We start from the raw sequence: 18,791 nt of genomic DNA, 5'->3' as shown, positions 1-18,791 counted from the left end.
ACTGTTCTTCCCAGAGCTTTCTGAATCCTGGGAAAGATCACTGCATGCTCCGATCTCTGTACATATGTTGTATGATTTAGGTCACACATCTGGTAGAGAAAGGAAGAAAAGAAAAAATACAAGATCAGATTTCTGCAGGCAGTAGTTCCAAACATCTTGTGAAAGTATTCATACGTGTTGAACTTTCCCACGTTTTTAATGTCGCAAACAAAAACTTCAATGTATTTTTATCTTGATTGTGTGACCAATGTCTGTAGCTGTAAAGTAGAGGGAAAATGAGACCATTTCTGAATTGCTATTAGCAAATGAAGAAAAATGAGATCATTAAAAAGAGAAGTGGCTATAAGAGGCTCACAGTTTCGGTTGTCAGTCACTTTTCTTAACAAATGTGTGAAAGATTTATGAAAAAATAACTCCAAAGGAAGCAAGGAGATATTTTCTTTGCAGTCTTGCAGCAGGTCATGGAAGAAAATGCTCTGGTCATGCTGAGTGTGGAGAAACAAAGGCATTGCAATGCAAAGCCAGTAGAGAAAGCAGTAATTGAGAGGGATTATTCCATGTATTGTCTCAAGGAGACTGAATACAGGAGAGATTTTTCTTTACAGTTCTCAGTTTTCAATGCACTATTTTGTGTTGGTCTGCCGCAAAATATGGTTACAAAATGAGAAAACTGGGAAAAAAAATCCAGAAGGTATCAAGACTTGTGAAAAGAGTGGGTGAAGACATGCAGTGTTAGAGATTAATATGTTTTTATCATTTGATTAAACTTAGAAAGAACATTTTTCTTACCTTTGCTTGGACAAATGTCTGTCTCAGTGAACAGTTATCACGAGAGGCATCTTCTCCCAGACTAACCAGTCCAACAAGTCCTGTTATGTTGCCAGGGCTTTACGGGAATCATGACATTGCATGATTTTATTTTGATGATCACTGTAAATACTGGTCTATCAACAGCAGGAAATGCCCTCATCATTACCTTGATCTAAACGGTGAATATCTGCTGCACATAGTTCAACATCAAGCCATTTTGTCCTTTCTGGTTTTGCTGGGTTTGACTTTGGAGTAAAATATCATTGTATTTTAAACAGTTTTTGTGCAAAAGGGTGAAATGTGATTTATTTAGAATACCTGTATGCACATGCATGTGGAATCACACAAACACTTGGTTAATTCTACGTTAACTTGTGTGATTAGGGAGAACAACACAGTGCTTTGTTAATGTACATGCAGACAAAATCAAATCGGCACAGAAGTGGCTGTTGTAAATTTTATTTGTAAACATACAAAAGCTTTTAGCGGATCTGTGCATGCACATCATACAACTTGGAGAATCAGCTTGTGTGGGGCTGCACCCACTTGTATGTTCCCTCGTAGCGGAAGCCCACCCTCTGAATAAGATCGTCTGATTCAGCTGGACCACGACTATGCACACAAAAATAAAGAAAGAGGAGGAACAAAGAAGATCTTCAGAAATAATCGTGTCTTTTAAATTAACTTCTGTTTGTTTTATCTGTTTTTAACAAGAGAGTTTACCTTCCGTATGTGTAAGGAATAGGTTGTCTCCTTGCAGCTTCTATTTGCTGGAGCAGGGGGGTGAAGATCCTCCAGGCTTCTCGCAACTCATCGCTGAAAGAAAAAGAGGGGATGGTTGGTAGATGAAAATCCGCTTGCAAATTGTCCACTAAGCTGACAAATGAACGAGTATTCCGAAATCTGATGTATTCTTTTAATATTTAGGACAAAGGTGCAGATTTTCTTTCTCAATTACAGTAAACGTTGCTGCAGACCTGCGGACAAAGTGCATCTGATTTCCACAGAAGACGTCCAGAATCAGCCTCTCATAAGCATCAGGAAGCTTCACATTCTGCAAATACATGTTAGTGCAAAGTTACAAAAAACCTAACAGAGGAGAATTAAAGAAAATCCAAGCAAAAAAGAAATGTCACGGCAAAAAAACTCAAAAACAATCATACAAATAAAATAAAAATAAATTGGTTGGATCCTAGGTTCCTGCAATGGCTTATTTGTTGACAGATTTATTTCAATTGTCATGTTTTGTTTTAAGTATTAAAAATGTTATGTAGTGTTCATCAGCATGTTCTGTAAAAGTTATCTCAGGCAAAGTAAAAAAAAGCTTGATACCTTTCATTTTAATGACCTAGAAGGTGGTAATTATTAATTACATTTCAACACAATATTTTCTGAAATATTATATTTCCAAATATTTTGGTTTTGTAGCTGATTTGTATTCTTTGTGATGTATTGCCTCTTGTAGCTACTTTATTCCAGTAAAGTGTTTTTTTTTTTTTTTAAATAATCCTTTTTTGTGCATTTTAACAGTTATATATCTATAGGTGGCCAGATGAAATTCTCTGTGCTTACACTAAGTTAAAAGTATATATTAGAACCAATAATTGGAGCCGAATTATAGATTAAAACAAATGTGCTGAACACCTTGTATCTGCTCTTGTAGGTGAGGTCCAGCTCGGTCTCCTCTGGGCTGAAGAAAACTCCAGGCCTCTTGGTCATCATCTTCAGGTAAATAGCCTCGTCCGGCTGCACCCGGACCACCAACTCGTTTCTCTGACAGCGGTCAGCAAAGATGTCTCCGGGGACGTCCGTGAACTGTAGACGCACCTCAGCTTTCCGCTCATTCAGGGCTTTACCACAGCGCAGAATGAAAGGAACCCCTGATGGATGGATGACCCAGTGGCAGATAAAAACATGGTAACTCCATGGCAAATGTAAATAGAGACAGAGAAGGAATGAGGAGAGAAGTACGGATTGGAGCCTCACCATCCCATCTTTCATTCTGGACGTAGAGCACTGCAGTTGCAAACGTTGGTGTGCAGGAGCCTTTTGGTACTGTGGGATCATCGAGGTAACCCAGCTTGGCGTCGCCCTCCCCGCCCGGGTCTCCCACGTACTGACCCAGCACCACATCTGCCATGTCAGGAGGAGCTATGCACTTCAGCACCTTCACCTGCAGAACATCAAAAACAATAACACACATCAGCTTTGCGGTGACTCCATAACCTCGTCACTCACGACAGCGCGCCTACCTTCTCATTCCTCACGTCGTCGGGGCTTGTGGATGCAGGTTTCTCCATTGCAATCAAGCACAGCATCTGAAGCAGGTGGTTCTGCATGACATCTCTACACACACACACACACAGACACAAAACCGCAATCAGAGTAGAGTTCCTGTGAAACTAAAATCTAATTCATAATGCTTATCTCACCTAATTATCCCAAAGCCATCAAAATATCCTCCACGGCCCTCAGTGCCAAAGGGCTCCTTGAAGGTGAGCACCACACTGGCAACACTGTTCCTGTTCCATATGGGTCCAAAAAGGCGATTCCCAAACCTGCAAGAAAGTAAACATGAAAAATAGTAAAAAAAAATTTAAACAAACCACAAGATGAAGGGTTTCCACTTTTACAACCAGCTGGCTTTCAGGTTAGAAAACACAGCTGGATAATGAAGGGCTGGATTTCTGGTGATGGATTTCACAGAATAAAAAGTGATTTAAAAATCATAAAAAGTGGGGGGAAAAAATGCGTACATTTGCATTTTCAAACTGTAAGAACTTCTGTCTGAGCCAAAAACAGATGTGAAAGAAGCCTGCATAGTAAAAAGCAATGTTGTCTGAGCTGAAATTACTCTAAAAAAAAAAGTTAACAAGCCATTTTATAACTACTTACCATGTTTTATGGTGTAATTACAGAAAGACAATCTAATTACTGCTGTACGATTTTAGAAATTTTAAAATAAGAGAAAAAATATTCTCTGAGTAGATATACTTGTGTTATTTTCACATTAAAAGCAATGAAAAACATTATGTAGATATAAGCAAATCAGTTTTAGCCTGATGAAGAAGAAAATATTGTGATCTGCTGCCTTATGTCACCAGAAGCTTCCGTGTGAAAACTTGTTTTTGGGAGGGTAGATTTTATCTCAGCTAAATAACATTTTCACAGTAAATTAGTCAAACAAATTGAAAATGTGAACGTGACGTTGTTACCTGAGAACCATAAGGTTCTGAACCATCTCTTTTCCCAGGTAGTGATCTATGCGGTAGATCTGGTCTTCTTTGAACAGGTTAGAGAGGTGGGCTGAAAGCTCCTGGGAGCTCTGGAGGTCATGACCAAATGGCTTCTCAAAGATTACTCTGTTCCAGCCTCTGCTGTGAACAAACCAGATTAGAAAAAAAAAAAAAAAAAAAAAAGAGAACGTGCAGCGCTGTTTTTTAGGACTGGAAATGTACTAACTTGCAGCTCATGCAGTAGTTTCTGATATTTGTGCTGACATGGTGGTAGACAGTAGGGGGCAGCGCCAGGTAGAAGAGCCGGTTGGCGGTTTCCCCTCCGGGCAGAGATGACAGGTGGCTGTTGAGTCGTTCAAATGAGCTGCTAACATCATAGCGACCACTCAGGTAGGAGTTCCTTTTGAAGAAGGCTGATAGATTATCGAGCTCCTCGTCAGTGTCCTACCAATGAAACCTAAAAGTTACCTCTGAAAACCCTGAATGTGCCTGAAAAGTATTCCCACCCCTCGATCTTCACATTGTCTCTCTGCAACCACAAACGTCAGTGTGTTTTATTGAGAGTTTATGTGATATGTAAAGACTAAATTATCTATCCATTTTTAATTATCACTTTGTCCATGAGGGGTCACAGTTTGACTGGCGTCTGTCTTCATCAGTCATTGGGTGAGAACTTGGGCACACCCTGGACTGTGACTAGTCAATCACGGAGTGAAACGGAGACACACACAGGCTCACACTAAAGCCTAATTTAAAAAGGCCAGATGAGCTAACATGCATGGTTTTGACTGAGGGAGATGAAAGCAGGAGAGAACAATTTAAAAATATGTTTGTGTTTAGACTCAAAATTGGAAAACTATAGGCTATGTTTCTGCCAGCACTGGACATTGGTGGAAAGCATCTATTAGCAGGAATGTTAAATCTTAATTACCGGTAGATTTTGGTCTGTACTTTGACTGATCCAGTTGAACATATGAATATGCTTTGACATGAACCATTTCATTGTGCCTCTGGGTTCATGTTTAGTGTTGATTTACTGCTGGAAAGTGAATGTATGCTCTAGTCTCAAATATTTTTTCCACCTCTAACAGGATTTCCCATCGGATTATTTGGCCTAATTAAATTTTTATCAATACTGACAATTTCTGCTTTCTTCCGATAGCAGCACTTTCCTCCATGTTTGCCACACTTTTCAGATTTTCATTAGAAATATCTTAAGTTATTACAGGATAATACTACTTTGTGCTGGTCCAAGTTTGTTGTAATGTAAAAAAGTTCTAGGGGAGTGAATGCTTTTACAAGGCACTGTTATCAGTCATAGTGTCTCAACAGAGACTGAATAAATACCTTCATATGAGGAAGACATGCCGCCTTAATTTTTTCTACAGTCAGGTCAGAGCGGGCAAATCCCACAACATAGATGTCTTCTGGGAGCAGGCCATCTTTGAATAACCACCTGAACAACATGCAGAGTCAATCCAAAGCAGCCATGTGGAACGCTTTGTCCAAGGGTCAAACTCTGAAGTAAACAACTGTAAAGCAGCTCTGCAAGTCAGAGAGGATGTGAGCTGCAGGTTTTCACTCACCACAAAGTCGGATAGATCTTCTTCTTTGCAAGGTCTCCCTGTGCAAACAATATATATAGTATAATAATAATAATAAAAAAAAAACTTTAATCAAAAGTCTCAACAGCTTTTATAGTCGGGGACAAAGCAAGCGATCATAAGTCCAAAGTAGAGATAAGACCTGGAAAAAAAACAGTCAAAGTCTAAGAGAGGGAAAGCGAGTACGAAAAATGTGTCTGGATAAAAGAAAGGAAAAATTTTTTTTTGCAAGATGTTATATATAATATGAATCAATACAAAGAGAAAAACAATGCAGACTGAAAACTACCAGAAAATTGAAGATGGTAAAATGTCAAAGTTAAATTTTTTTTTCATCTGCTCATTCTCTCATTAGCACAACTTTGTCTTCAAACACTTGAAACCGAAACAGTTACATTTTGTTCAAATCCTCGAAAGATCTGGCTAAGGACAGTCAAATTATTGTCAGGTTTTACTCACAGACGCTCCCAGGATGATAAAAATGTGTGTGCTGGAATGAATCGACTGTTTGTCTCCATAAAGCTCCTTCCTCAGCTCTCCAAACACCTCTGACCGAGTTAAGGGCTCCATTCTCCTCTCCTGAGCAGCCCGCTGTCCGAATGGTGACCCTCCAAGTAAATCACAGGCTGACCTGCTGAGTTTTACATTTTCACTGTGGCCTCGACAATCTCTGCAACTCTGTGCTGCCACCTATTGCTGCAGAAGGAAATGTATGCCTATTGAAATGTGGGTCATTTCTTATTGCATGAAGTTTCAGGAAACATTCTGTTCTCTGCCTCCTTTTATTTGAGGGAATCTTTACACTTCTTTACATCCGCTTTGGTGATCTCGTGCATTCCGTTAAACTCACATTGCAGGTTTTGTAGGACAAGACAAACGTTTTTCTGGAATGTGTATCTCCAGAGCCACTCCCTAAACAAACATTCAGAAGACATACATCGGCGCGTTTGAGAAGCTTTATGTGCTATATTGATGGGAGACTTCTTATCAGCACGGAAAGACATTCTTAACACAAAATGTTTAGGTTTTGGTTTAATATCTGTAATAACCATATTAATTTAGTTTATCCTTCGGTATACAAAATATCAGACAATTTCCCCAGATTTTGTGCAAGTATGATAAACAGTCAATAGACCAATTTCACTAGAAAGACATGTATGCAAAAATGTGCCTTTGGAAATTATTTTCTAGATGGTTAACATGCCCGAAAATAACTTATTTACAATAAAAAGTTATTTATAAAATTTCATAAAATCCTAAAAAAAAATATTAAAAAACAAACATTTCATCCTCTTGAGATAAAATATTTCCACATTCATCACCGGACACAACAAAAATCCACATACCGTTCTTTTTTTTTTTTTTTTTTTCATATTAGAGTGTCAAACAAGTGAATTATGGTCATTGCAATTCAGAGCCTTTTTAAAGCTGCCACTGCTAAAGGCAAAGTTCAAACATGTCCAAAGTTCCCCAAACCACAGTAAGAAGAGTTTCCTGAGTGTCATCCATAAATAAAATAAAAATAGTTATACCCAAATGAGGGTTTTCTTTTTTCTTTAACCAGACATCATCTCTGTATTGTCCTTCATCTTTTCCTGGTCATCAGTATGGCCACTTGCCCAAAGCTTTCCAGCACGTCCGTTTGGATCTGTAATGCTTCAGCTCTAAGCTGCTGAGTCTGATAACAGGGAGGGGACCAGAGGTCACCTAATGGGCAGACTGGGGGGTCAAGAGAAACTCCATTGCTGGAAGGGATCTGCAGCATTACAGTGGTCCATCTGAACCTGAGCCCCTCTCAGCTGTAAGCACCTCCCACTGCTTGGATTCTTCAGAAGATTTTCCTGAAACAAAACAAGAAGAAAAAGCCATATGAAAGCTCAGCTTTGTGCATTAATGCACTTAACAATTGTATGTATTCAATGTATACAAAAACAGATTTGACATTCTGTTCTCCTTTAAAAGAGAAACACTGGCACCTTATGCTGCAGCTAGTGACGCTAACTTAGCATGCACACACTTCTGGAGTTAGGAAGACAACAAATTATGTCACCAAGTTAAGACCTAAAGCTTTTCTGATTTTAATTGTTGCACCGTGTTTTTCTGAGCGACCTTGCTGGGCAGCTGCTATCTGGGCTGTGCCAGCAGAGGAATGAAGACAGTCTGGATGAACCCAAGACTGCAAACCTTTGAAAGCTGCTTACAGCCAACGCCTAGACTAGAGGAATGTCACGTAGACTGATTTTCTAATGCACTCTCTGCAGAAAAAGAGAAAATCTTAACAGCGTTGCACAATAAACAATGTTGGTTTCTGCAGATAGTTTTACTGATCTTTGATTTTACAAAACATATAGATGTAAATGTTTGTTACTACTCATAATGGTATCAGTGTTGAACTGCAGTAAGGATGTGAAACATCGCTCACCTCTGTAAAGACCCATTCCTGCTGAGGTGACAAACTGGTCCCCCTCCCCTTCAGCTGGCACAGCTCAATCTTCACTGGTTCTGACTGATCGTTGGCATGGAGACACAGCTGCTTCCCGATGTTGTGACGCAGCTCTTTGTGGGACGAATACTCAAAGTACTACAAATACAATCATCTAGTTAGAACCAACCAAAATAGACAACATCCAATCATCTTCAAATCTTTTTTTTTTTCCCATTTCCTGCTAAATGAGAGTTCCTGTACCTGGTTTCCTCCCATGTTGTGACACTGGTACATGATCACAGCTTTACCCCCCTGGTTGTTCTCACCAACATCCAGGCAGGTTCTAGATCCAGAGTTTCTGATCTATGATAAACATAGACACCAATCAAGGAGAACACAAACTGAGCAGTGCATCGAACATGGTTTATCACATTGTTGGTGCTCAGAAAATCGACTCACTGATCCAAATTTTTCTGGCTTTAAGTCAGGAATGAAGATCTCTGGGTAGATGGTGTTCAGGAACCAGGTGAAGTTCTTGCAGTGAAGCCTGTTCCTCAGGTTGAGGCGATCAGAGATGTCTCCATATTTATGCTATTGTTAAAAAAAAAACAAAAAAAAACAAAAAAAGATTTATGATGATTCATATTGGAGCGTGATGGTGCATTAGAATTAGAAGAACGTACCTCACTGGCCATCACTGCAGCGTTGTGGTTGCGCCGATAGAAGATCTTCTTAAAATCATCCATCCAGACTTCAGCCAGGCGCACCTGGTTGCGAGTGATGACCTCAGTGCCCTTGGGGAAGGTGTGCGGACTTTTGGTGCGGAAAACGTGGCCCACCACCGAGCAGGGAATGATCTCCAGCTGACCCCCACACTGCCACACCTTCACACATAAATGTTTGCAGAAAATGTCAAGGTAACTTAATGATTAATGTGGACAATTGGGAGAGGTGGGCAGGACAGATAAGAGAAACTGACCCTGAAGGACATTTCCACATTTTCTCCGCCCCAGATCTCCATCTTGTCATCATATGTTCCGATATGCTCAAAGTACTTCTTTGAGATTGAGAAAAGGCCTCCGGCAAAAGTAGGCGTTCTGAAATTTTCATGAGGAGAACCAAAGGCTTTAGGTGTTTAAATGATTCAGAACTTTAAAGAGCGAAAACAACATGATCCATCTTACTTTACAGGGTAGGTTTCATCCTTGCGCAGCCTCTTTGCCTCCTCGGGTATCGCCTCCCAGCCGAACGTCAGGCTCCAGTCGAAGTTCCCTCGGTTGTACGCGCGGTTGGTGGCCACGGGTTTGTTGAACTGAAAGGAGTTCAGGTCAATGGTGGTGATCTCTGGGCTGACTACGGCAGTGGGTTCTTCAACTATCCGGGCCAGGAGAGGCTCCAACCAACCGTGAAAACACTCACCTGACCACAAAAGAAGGGGAAGAAAAGACTTACATTTTTCTACAAATGCCCTTTTGCACAAACTAGCGTACTTTTCTGGTGGCCAGTGGCCACCCATGAATTTACTATGATGTATTTATACAATACATCATAGTAACAACTGTTAACGTTTATGAATTTCACAAAACAAGAATTGGGTTCAAAATTATGGGGATTTTCTTTAACTTACAACGGGTCAAAGTGATGCATACAAACTAATACACTTCTTAGTGTGTTGCAGAGAAACCAAAGACTCGTTGTAGCCGTCAATGAGGTTCCTTTACCTGTCATCCCATCAAAAATAAGAACGTTTTGTTTAAATTGGTGGATTTCCTGTGAGGCCCACGCTTCAATATAATTGATTTATTTCCAAAAGTATTCCAGAGGCTTAATGAATTCATCCAATCAAAACCAGCTTTGATTTGTGTGTGGAAGGATGGAGACAAGGGTTTCAACCATTTGACCAAGACTTTCAAGTTGAGATAAAAAGAAATTGGTTAAGATGTTCAGGAGCTACCAAGGCTTCAAATTATGGGACCAAAAACTTTTACGCTTCAGTCTCCTGCAGAAATTTGTAGATGCCCACATGGAGAAGCTGAAGTTCTTCTTGGTAAACAGTTGGTCATCCAACAACACAGATTGAGAATCCAACAACACAAGAATGTTTGGAGGAGTCAATGTGAGGCTGTCCTAACTGTGAAACATGGTGATGACAGCAACATGCTAAAGTTCTCTTTTTCTGCCATTGGTGCTGAGTATTGCACAAAGTGGACAGGATAGTTAAAATCATTCTGTAACTTTGCCTCAGATCTACTCCCAGATGGCTGTAAACTTGTGTTTAAATGGTGGCTCTGAATTTAAATGAACTCTAAGTATCTGACAAAGGGAACATGGTAGAAACAAGCGTGCAGGAGCATTTTTGTTACAGACATTGATCCAAACATTGAAGTGTATTGTAGTTACATTTTTATATATTTGAAATCCTGTTATATATTAGCAGTAAATTCAAATTTGTGCACCCAGTTTTTGCTTTGAAAAATCTGTGATGACAGTACTACTGAGATTATGTACATTTATTGCAACTCTACTGTCAACAATGCCGATTTAGGGTTCAAGTTTATGCCAGATATTTAAAACTCAACCACTTTGTTTCACGGTATCTGTTACTGACGTTTCAGGCAACTAACTGTATGCAACCCAACACACTGGCTGCGACTTGTGCATCGCAGCCAACCGCATTGTGTGTGGAGGTTTCCTTACAGTGCGCATCAAGAAAGGTGAGCACTTCAGCCGTAGCAATGCTGGCTCCCAGCAGCCTGGCTGTGATGAGGCCTTTCCTCTCTGGCTGCCTGACAACACGGACGATCTTAAACTGCTCCACAAACAACTCCAGCTTCTTCTTCAGGTGGTCTGCAAGACACAAAACGTGTGTTAGATCAGGGAAGTTACGATGCACATCAGTGGTGGCACATGAGCGACAAGCCTTCAGTCTAAAGCTACCTGCTGTATGATTGAACACCTCACTGACGAGAAGACGTAAAAGTCAAACATTCATCCGGCTTAGACCTATAAAAGCAACAAAGTGGAAGCACTTCTGGTAAAAGTGGGTCAAACTTCCCCTCTGAAAGCTTTTGTGGCTACAATAAACGGCACATATTTCTCGGCGTCAGGCTCAGCAAACTGCGCAGCCACAAGTAACGAAGTTCTGCAGCAGAGAGCTGAAGCTCAAGCAACTAAAAAGAGAAGTCGGAGTTAAAGGAGGAAACGTCTGCGTGCAGCTTGGAGGAAAACAGTGATAGATTATTTCTTAACAAATGAGACAACATTTATTAATAAATAACAGATCATCAAGTTGCAGCATGAATGACTTGTTTTTATAAGCGCTTTGAAAAAGTATTCATGTCACTTTAAATGATCAGGTTTTATGTGATAAATCAAAATAAAGTAGAACATAATTGTAGAGTGGAAGAAAAATTATGCATGGGTTTAAAATAGTTTAATAAAAATTTTTTTTATCAGCTTATAGACTCCCTCCCTCTTTTATAATGCATTAAACCCTAAACCTTCTTTATGAATAATTTTGCAAATAACTACATGTACATACCGATAAAAAAGGCAGAATTTTTAGTATTTGGTGCAATGAATGAAATCATACGAATCCTGAAGGTAATAAAATTAACATGACTGAATATAAAAAGAATCAACTTTAAAGGCAAAAGTACTTGCTGCAGACTTGCACCATCTCTCAAATAATAAAAAGACACTGATGTGTTAGGAATTTTCTGTGTCTTTCAAATGTCTTTGTTTTAGCACTTTGTATCATTTACGAGAAAAAAAAAGACAAACTTGATTGTTAAAATAATCCCACAAAAAGGCTTAAAGTTCAAGTTTTCAAGTAAGTCACATGTCCAACTCAAATCAAAAATAACATCCCATCTCGTTTTATGCTTTAGATTCAGTGTCATAAAATTCTTAATACTTTTCATGTATTTAGTGGAAGGTCATTTTCATTTTCTTCTTTTGTAAGCAACTTCTCACATGGAGTTTTACAGTTCACTTAACAGAGGAACAATGTCAGCTAATAATCATCTACTGTCAAATACTGTATAACGTTACACATCCCCATTAGATTTTCCTTTTTTTCACAACATTTCTTTGAGTGTCTTCTCCATTTTTGTAAAAACTGCACTTTAACCCAGCTCTATCTGAACAAACGCAGCACAAAATTAGCTTACAAGTGGTACACACATTTTATATTAGTATTATTCTCCAAAAACTGCAGGCTTTACAAAGAGTTGTACGGTAAAAATAGCAACTGTTTTAACATCCCAGCCAGATGTGGATTTGTTTAAAATGGGAGTTACTTGTAAAGGAGATTCGGGAGCTTTAAAACAAATGTTTTCAAAAGCACTCACTATAAGACTGAATCAAAAATTTTTTAAAAACAAAGGCATGCTGATGTAGATACAAAAAGAAATGCAGAGAAACAGAAAGAAAAATTGCATTATTTAAACAGAATTATTTTCATAGCAATGTTCATTTAATATGATCATCAACAGCATGTTTCTGTCCATTTAAGTTGTATAAGAATATTTACTGTAACAAAGGAAATTTGTCACTTGTGTCTATAAAGGTCAATATGTTCCTGAAAGGTGCCCCGGCCCTCGAATTTGAATTTGCAGCACCTGTCTTCAATAAAACGCAAATTCTTGTGGCGCTGCTGTGACACAATCGGTTTCTTCCAAATCTCTCTCTTACTTCGAGTCCCAATTATTTGGACAACCTGTTTGCTACAGAGTGAGTCAGCTGCTGAAATCCTAAGTAAACATAATTCTGGGTCACCTTTCACAGCGCAAGGAGTCAGTTGATTTTGTAGGATCTCAGACAATCAATGAGACTGTTTAAATGGCCGCACACAACCGGATCCTGGGTGGATTTTGTTTCCCCCTCCAGCGTTTTGTTTGTTGGACAGCTGCCGCTAAACATGAGCACCGTTAATGCAGGAGGAAAACAAAACAATATGCTTGGGTTGCACTCAACTGCAACACCAAAAATCAAAGTCGTTATCGTCCAAAGACAAAGGAAAGCAAAGCAGGATACCCAAAGACGATTAAGCACATGACACTGATGTTAGCTGCATCTTCACCGTAAATGCAACACAACAGAGTAAGGATTGACCTGAGGACCTTATCTATGCGCTGGCATCATATTTGCAGCGGGCTGATGTGTTTATGTTGAAGATCTGAGTCCCATTTTTATTGGAAGTAGATGAGAACAAATGGGATAAGGCAGCACGCTTCAGTGAACATAATATATGCCTACTGACTATATTATGGTTAGTTGCAGTTATTTTTAAGGAAAATGTTATTTCGCAGTCTATTTTGACAAAAATTCACAATTTGGAGCTGATTATACTAAATACGACAGTGGAACTGGAAACGCGTTTTGTGACTGCATTAACCAGAACAAGGTCAAAATAACTAAATATCTGCAATATTAATATATTAATTACATTACGCTTCTGAGTTATTCTACTGTTCCGTGAGTATATGGTAGTTGAAGCTGCAGATGTTAGCAGAGTTCTCAAAACATCTGCAGCTTTAGCAGAAGATGTGTTCAGGTGTCTGTTGTCTAAAAAAGACAACAGACCTTTGTGGCAAAAACAGAGTAATGGTCAATATTCTGAGAAATCATTTACCTTTAAAGAAAACTTTAAATGAACCTAATATCTCCATGGTAAAGGATGACAAACCCCAGATAATGTGAATGAATAATAATAATAAAATCTAGTCAGCAATTCCTAATTGGAATATATACTTTCCCTGATGTCAACCTAAGTGCTTAAACAACACTGATACTAAATTCACGCAGCAAAATTTCATTAAAAATCAGTACACAATATCTTACAAGCTGCATGTGACGTGATTGTGTCATTTAGTTTACTCAGTAATCATGTTCTAGTTCCTTTAGTCTAAATTTTACCTCGTCTGTGACGGATCTCTATCCCAGTAAAGAGGTTTTAAAATGAATGTCTTCGCACATACAACTTCAGTCTTCAGTAGATATAGTTTATTATATGCTTGACATATTCAAGCAGTTGCAGCTAGCATGCTTGATCCTTGTTATAATTTCTATCAGTCATAATTCATCTTGTAACAACTTTCTGTGCTGAATGTTTGTGGGACAAAACTAAAAAAAACGTCTCTTTCTGTAGTTTTTCTCCCCCACACAGTAAACTATTTGAGAACAGTGAAAAGAAGGTGCAGCACTCAACACAGTCTCTCTTTAGCTAAATATTATTGTAAAAGTAAAATAAAGAAGTAAGATAATTAATAATAATAATAAAAAACATTGACAAAAAGGTTGCAAACCAAAAACGTAGCCATGCTCTAAAACAGCAGCCTACAAACAGTAAGTTTAAGCTTGATGTACTAAATTAAATCGGTGTAATAACTTTTTATACTTTCTAAAAAGAGGCTACATTTAGTTAATAGCACTGTCTTCTGGGACTTCTGCGTTAGATTGACAGTTTTTGCTCCTGTTGTTTCTGAAGCACTTCTGCTCAGTAAAAACTGATAAAATTTCAAGAGGCGAATGAATTATTGAGTGAGGTGCAGTTCTGGATTATTTCCTGTGTAAAAATGTGAATTTGCACTGTGGGTTGACATTCACTTTCCACTCCGTTCCCATTTGCTCATCTTCCACGTGTTTCACCATTACCTGCAGTGCTGGCATCGTCAACCAAGATGATCTCCTTCAGCATGATGGCGGGAGATGTGTGCAGGACGCTGTAGACCGTCCTGAGGAGCGTGGACCAGGCCTCGTTGTGGAAGACAATGATGACACTGGTGGTGGGCAGAGGAGGGCAGTGAGGAAACTTCCTGTCCACACACCTGGAGAAAGATTAGGAGGCATGTCTGATGAATTGAAAGTCACCAAAGGTCTCCCACATCAACACATAGGAGACGAGTGTTTTCAGATATTCAGTGTTTTCATAGTTGTAGTTGAAAATGTATTAGAGAAGCGCTTCATGAAAAGTGGTTTTGGCATCCTGCAAAAGGAAACGTAAAGCTTTACAGTCTGGGTGTGTAGATGTGAGCCTGGGAGTATTTACTCTGACATGTCGGTCTCTGTTATTGCACACTGATAAGTTTAGCAACACAGGCTTAATAAGCCCTGAAGGTTATTAAGAAAAATTGGGACAATGTCTGTAAATCATTGACCTGTGTGAGCACCGCTCTCTCTGAGATTGAGACAGAGCTGTATCCTTTTATGTCTACATGTCAACACCGTTGTTGGCACAACAGCAATTAGTACAGCCACTAAAAGATTAGCTTAAAGACTTCAGCTTACTCCGGCGGTCTTGTGTCATCCCCGAGATTGCGGCTGAGCGAGATCCGGTCGCTGGCAAACTGGTTGAAGCAATGCCGTGTCATGCCCTCCTCCTTCTCCTTCTCCTCCTCAGGTGTCATGTTGTCCTTCACAAACGCTCTCCCGTCAGCCCCGGGGCTTTGAGGGTCCTGCGGCGGTCTCTCCAGGTGAGGTTTGAGCTCAGCCTGAGAGTAAAAGCCGGAGGGGCATTTAACGTCCTCCGTGGGCTGCGCCTGCACCGGCGGGGGCTGCGGAGCTCCGATCTGGAAGCCTATGTTGTTCACAGCATTCCGCACCATGACCATGACCTCGTCCCGTTTGTGGGCCAGGTCTTGTAGCCAGGGGTCTCCGGAGTTTGAGGAGCCAACGTCCCTCTGGAGAACCACCAGGATCACCATAAAAAGAGTTCCCCCGAGGAGGACCAGCTTCAGAGGAGACAGACGCCGGCGTATCAGACGCATGTTTCAGATTGGCCGATCCCTTGGAGCCTGTAAAACAGGAAAGCACAGAAAGTCTCTTGAGTTTGCCTCCTTGGCAACGGCTAAAGGCCACCACTTACATCAAGGCCTTTCAATAACGTGCTCTCCTGTTACCATTACCCGCTTTTTACCTGGTATACATTCACTAACCTTTTTCTGGATGAAACCAAAGATGCCAAAGCAGGAGAGGGGGGGAAGAAAAAAAAATTTAAAAAAACTTTCAAACTGGTTTGTGCGTTTGAGCAAGTGTCATAACAGTTAGTGATCCAGTCAACCCTGCTCCTCCTCCTCCTCCTCCTCCCTCCTGATCTCTTCAGGAAACAGTCCCATAGGGTGAGCATGGAGAGCAGGGAGGTGGTGAGAGTGAACAAACATACCACACCTCTCAGCAAACACCTGAACTCACCTTCTCTGTGGCCAGAGTCTGCCAGGACCCACGTGGCAGCAGGTGAGGCTCACCCTAAGACTCCCACACCAGTTAATAAGTGACACGCAGTCATTGTTTTTAATCTCACCAGGCGAATCCACCTCATCGCTGAATGACTAGCTGTCATTTGCAACAGGAACTAAGATCTGCTACGTGGAGCGTGATATAACTTCAACCAGCTTTTGTACAATAGCAGCCTGTTTCCTGCTGAGTGAAACAGGATATATCACTGCAAAGTAGGACATCTGGATGCTTTCTGGTGATCACTGTCCAAGAGAAGACTCCCTCTTACTTGGTCATAATTAATTTAATACATTCTCAGGCCAGCAGGGCTCAGTAATTGATTGAGGGAGACACTTCAGTGTTCAAGAAAAGGCAGTTTAAAGTCTGGCCTGAGCTGTCTAAGGCGCTTCAAAGACAAAATTAAACTACTTCTATGAGTTGAAATATATCTGACTTTACTGTATGTGGCAAGAGTTTAATCTGTTTTTTTTTTTTGTTCTTTCCCAAGAACTGAAAGATACTCTATAGATTCAGCACACTGTGGTCTATAAGATATTAACATTTAAGAAAACAATGACGGACTTTTTAGCTCTAAACGTTTCATAGCTAAAAATGAAAGCGGAAGAGTTGGTGGCAAGTGTCCTGCTTTCAGTGACTGATCGGTGACAGATCATAGAGCAGCTTCTACTTACCACGGCTTACTGTCAAATGTGACAACAAAGCGTTAGACAGAGAACCGGGGCGTCCTATCGATAGAAATCGGGGGCCATTACACCTATAAAGTTAAAAAAATTTAAAAAAAAATGTCGCCACTTACTTTAATGAAAAGCGCAAGCTGTCTACACCTGCTTTCTGCTTGACGAGGAACTCCTCCTGGGTTGGTGCGTTAAGCTGCCAGATCAGCAGCCACGTTTCTTCTCACCGACTTTGTAGATGACAGCCAGCGGGTCTCCTGTCCTGTCTCATGAACAGGTGCCACTTTTACAAGATAATAATTAGTTGAAGTGAGTCCCCTGCTGGTGGATTGCGTCCAAAACAGCAGAGCATCACATGGCAGAGGTCACATAGTTGGTGAATCATAATAAGAACAAGTTTTAAGTTTCTTAAATTGAAACTCATATACGATAGTAAATCCTGACTGATATTGACCAAGAATTTATTCCTGTCCATTTGAAATTATTCTTTAGATTAATGAAGCTAAGTTTCTCAGTTAATTTGAGTTTTACATAAAATCATCTGAACATAAAAACAGACTCAAATAAAAAAAAAAAAAATGAATAAAAATGATTATAAATGGACACTTCTCATTACAGAGCCATTACAGATTGTGCATCCAAGCCTATTAGGGTAAAGTTGGGTCTAAGGAAGAAGTGTAAGGGTGGAAATGTCCACAAGGAATCCAGCAGAGGCAGTCCTAGTCTGAAGCATTGTCTCTCCAGGAGATCAACATAGTTATGGACTTAGTTTTTGTCTATTTTAAGAAACAGGGAGTCAAAAACAGGGAGTCAGATATTTCAGATTGCTTAGACCTTTATCACCAAAGAGACATATGAATCTGAACAAAGGAAGTGACATATTTCCCACAGTGTGACAAAGTGGTCAGTGCCTTTATTGTAGGAGTCAAGAATGCAGATTTCTTTTCATTTTAACAGCCTGCTGAAACCAACATTTACAAATCAGTTGAACCGTATCAACACCCTGGAGGCTTTCTACAGATCTTCCAATGTGTTTCTTTGAGTTTTGGAGGCTTCTCTGGGATTTTCTGTCCAGTTCTCGTAGCTGAAATTTTTGACAAGTTGTGCACTTTGAGGAAACTGGAGGAATAAAGAAGTCTCAAATATATATATATATATATATATATATATATATATATATATATATATATATATATATATATATATATATATATATATATATATATATATATATATATATATATATATATATATATATATATATATATAACAACCAGCAGAAGTTTTAAAGCTATTTTTAATGGAGGAGTTTGTGAGAGGAACCTGTTGCCTTGCAATTAAATTTTTAAATTGTAAGACAATTCAAGGATTTCTTTAACATGCATGAAAGAATCAAAGCAACACTCCAGGTATATTTCTGAACAGAGACTAACAATATTACATGGTATAAAGCTCAAAAAGTCAGTTTTACTTGACACTCCCCCTTTAGAATTTGTGGTTAAAATGTTAAAATTCAACCCACCCACATCAGTGCGTCAGAATATATTAACCAGCGGTGAATATATTACAATACAACTCATGTTCCTGTGTCGTGTATCTATCAGAGTGACATTAGTGTTTTTCATCAGGGATTAGGAGGAATTTATGTCACTTAATTAATGTTCACCATAGAGTGCTGTACGCTAACACTGCAATAAGTTCAAAGTAAATACATTATTCATGCTCAAGCAATTAAATACTCTCTCCTGTATCACCCTCTTGAAACTGTAGACCGTCTTATTCAGGAAAGGAGATGGATGTTTCT

The 18,791-nt window shown here is 39.5% G+C and overlaps 2 protein-coding genes across 5 annotated transcripts; both read right to left on the bottom strand.

Moving 5' to 3' along the window:
* Positions 1–12: 12 nt before the first annotated feature.
* On the bottom strand, positions 13–6,347 carry LOC122837620 (glucose-6-phosphate 1-dehydrogenase-like). 4 transcript variants are annotated; one of them, XM_044128113.1, is made up of 13 exons: positions 6,110–6,347; positions 5,633–5,670; positions 5,394–5,502; positions 4,273–4,490; positions 4,026–4,187; positions 3,243–3,368; positions 3,063–3,156; positions 2,797–2,983; positions 2,455–2,690; positions 1,788–1,864; positions 1,534–1,626; positions 1,357–1,422; positions 13–89 (listed from the first exon to the last, which is right to left on the bottom strand). In XM_044128113.1, exons 1-13 carry the CDS (start codon positions 6,218–6,220, stop codon positions 77–79), a joined length of 1,530 nt encoding a protein of 509 aa, XP_043984048.1. In that variant the 5' UTR covers positions 6,221–6,347; the 3' UTR covers positions 13–76. The 4 variants fall into 4 exon arrangements, with proteins under 4 accessions (XP_043984048.1, XP_043984056.1, XP_043984029.1 ...); XM_044128121.1 differs by lacking the exon at positions 1,357–1,422 and having other exon boundaries at positions 31–89; XM_044128094.1 differs by lacking the exon at positions 13–89 and having other exon boundaries at positions 1,254–1,422.
* A 71-nt stretch (positions 6,348–6,418) lies between these two features.
* Positions 6,419–17,264, bottom strand: galnt6 (UDP-N-acetyl-alpha-D-galactosamine:polypeptide N-acetylgalactosaminyltransferase 6 (GalNAc-T6)). The gene is made up of 11 exons (XM_044128063.1): positions 17,110–17,264; positions 15,366–15,871; positions 14,733–14,905; positions 10,773–10,922; positions 9,260–9,494; positions 9,055–9,172; positions 8,759–8,959; positions 8,535–8,666; positions 8,337–8,438; positions 8,073–8,231; positions 6,419–7,491 (listed from the first exon to the last, which is right to left on the bottom strand). The coding sequence occupies exons 2-11, from the start codon at positions 15,842–15,844 to the stop codon at positions 7,378–7,380; spliced, it is 1,863 nt and encodes a 620-aa protein (XP_043983998.1). The 5' UTR covers positions 15,845–15,871; positions 17,110–17,264; the 3' UTR covers positions 6,419–7,377.
* Positions 17,265–18,791: the final 1,527 nt, after the last annotated feature.

This window comes from Gambusia affinis, linkage group LG01, assembly GCF_019740435.1.
Source record: "Gambusia affinis linkage group LG01, SWU_Gaff_1.0, whole genome shotgun sequence".
Taxonomy (NCBI): domain Eukaryota; kingdom Metazoa; phylum Chordata; class Actinopteri; order Cyprinodontiformes; family Poeciliidae; genus Gambusia; species Gambusia affinis.
Note: the sequence above shows the minus strand (reverse complement) of the source record. Positions and strands in the feature narration are given on the sequence as shown.

Bases quoted from the DNA above. Each gene is read 5' to 3' on its own strand.
- galnt6 (XM_044128063.1), bottom strand. From the start codon at position 15,844: ATGCGTCTGATACGCCGGCGTCTGTCTCCTCTGAAGCTGGTCCTCCTC. The intron at 9,173-9,259 runs GTAAGATGGATC...TGAAAATTTCAG, and splicing joins GATGAAACCTACCCTGTAAA to AACGCCTACTTTTGCCGGAG. The intron at 7,492-8,072 runs GTGAGCGATGTT...GTTTTGTTTCAG, and splicing joins AGGAATGGGTCTTTACAGAG to GAAAATCTTCTGAAGAATCC.
- LOC122837620 (XM_044128094.1), bottom strand. From the start codon at position 6,220: ATGGAGCCCTTAACTCGGTCAGAGGTGTTTGGAGAGCTGAGGAAGGAG. The intron at 2,691-2,796 runs GTGAGGCTCCAA...TCCATCCATCAG, and splicing joins CCAGAATGAAAGATGGGATG to GGGTTCCTTTCATTCTGCGC. The intron at 1,627-1,787 runs GTCTGCAGCAAC...TTTTTCTTTCAG, and splicing joins CAGATGCACTTTGTCCGCAG to CGATGAGTTGCGAGAAGCCT.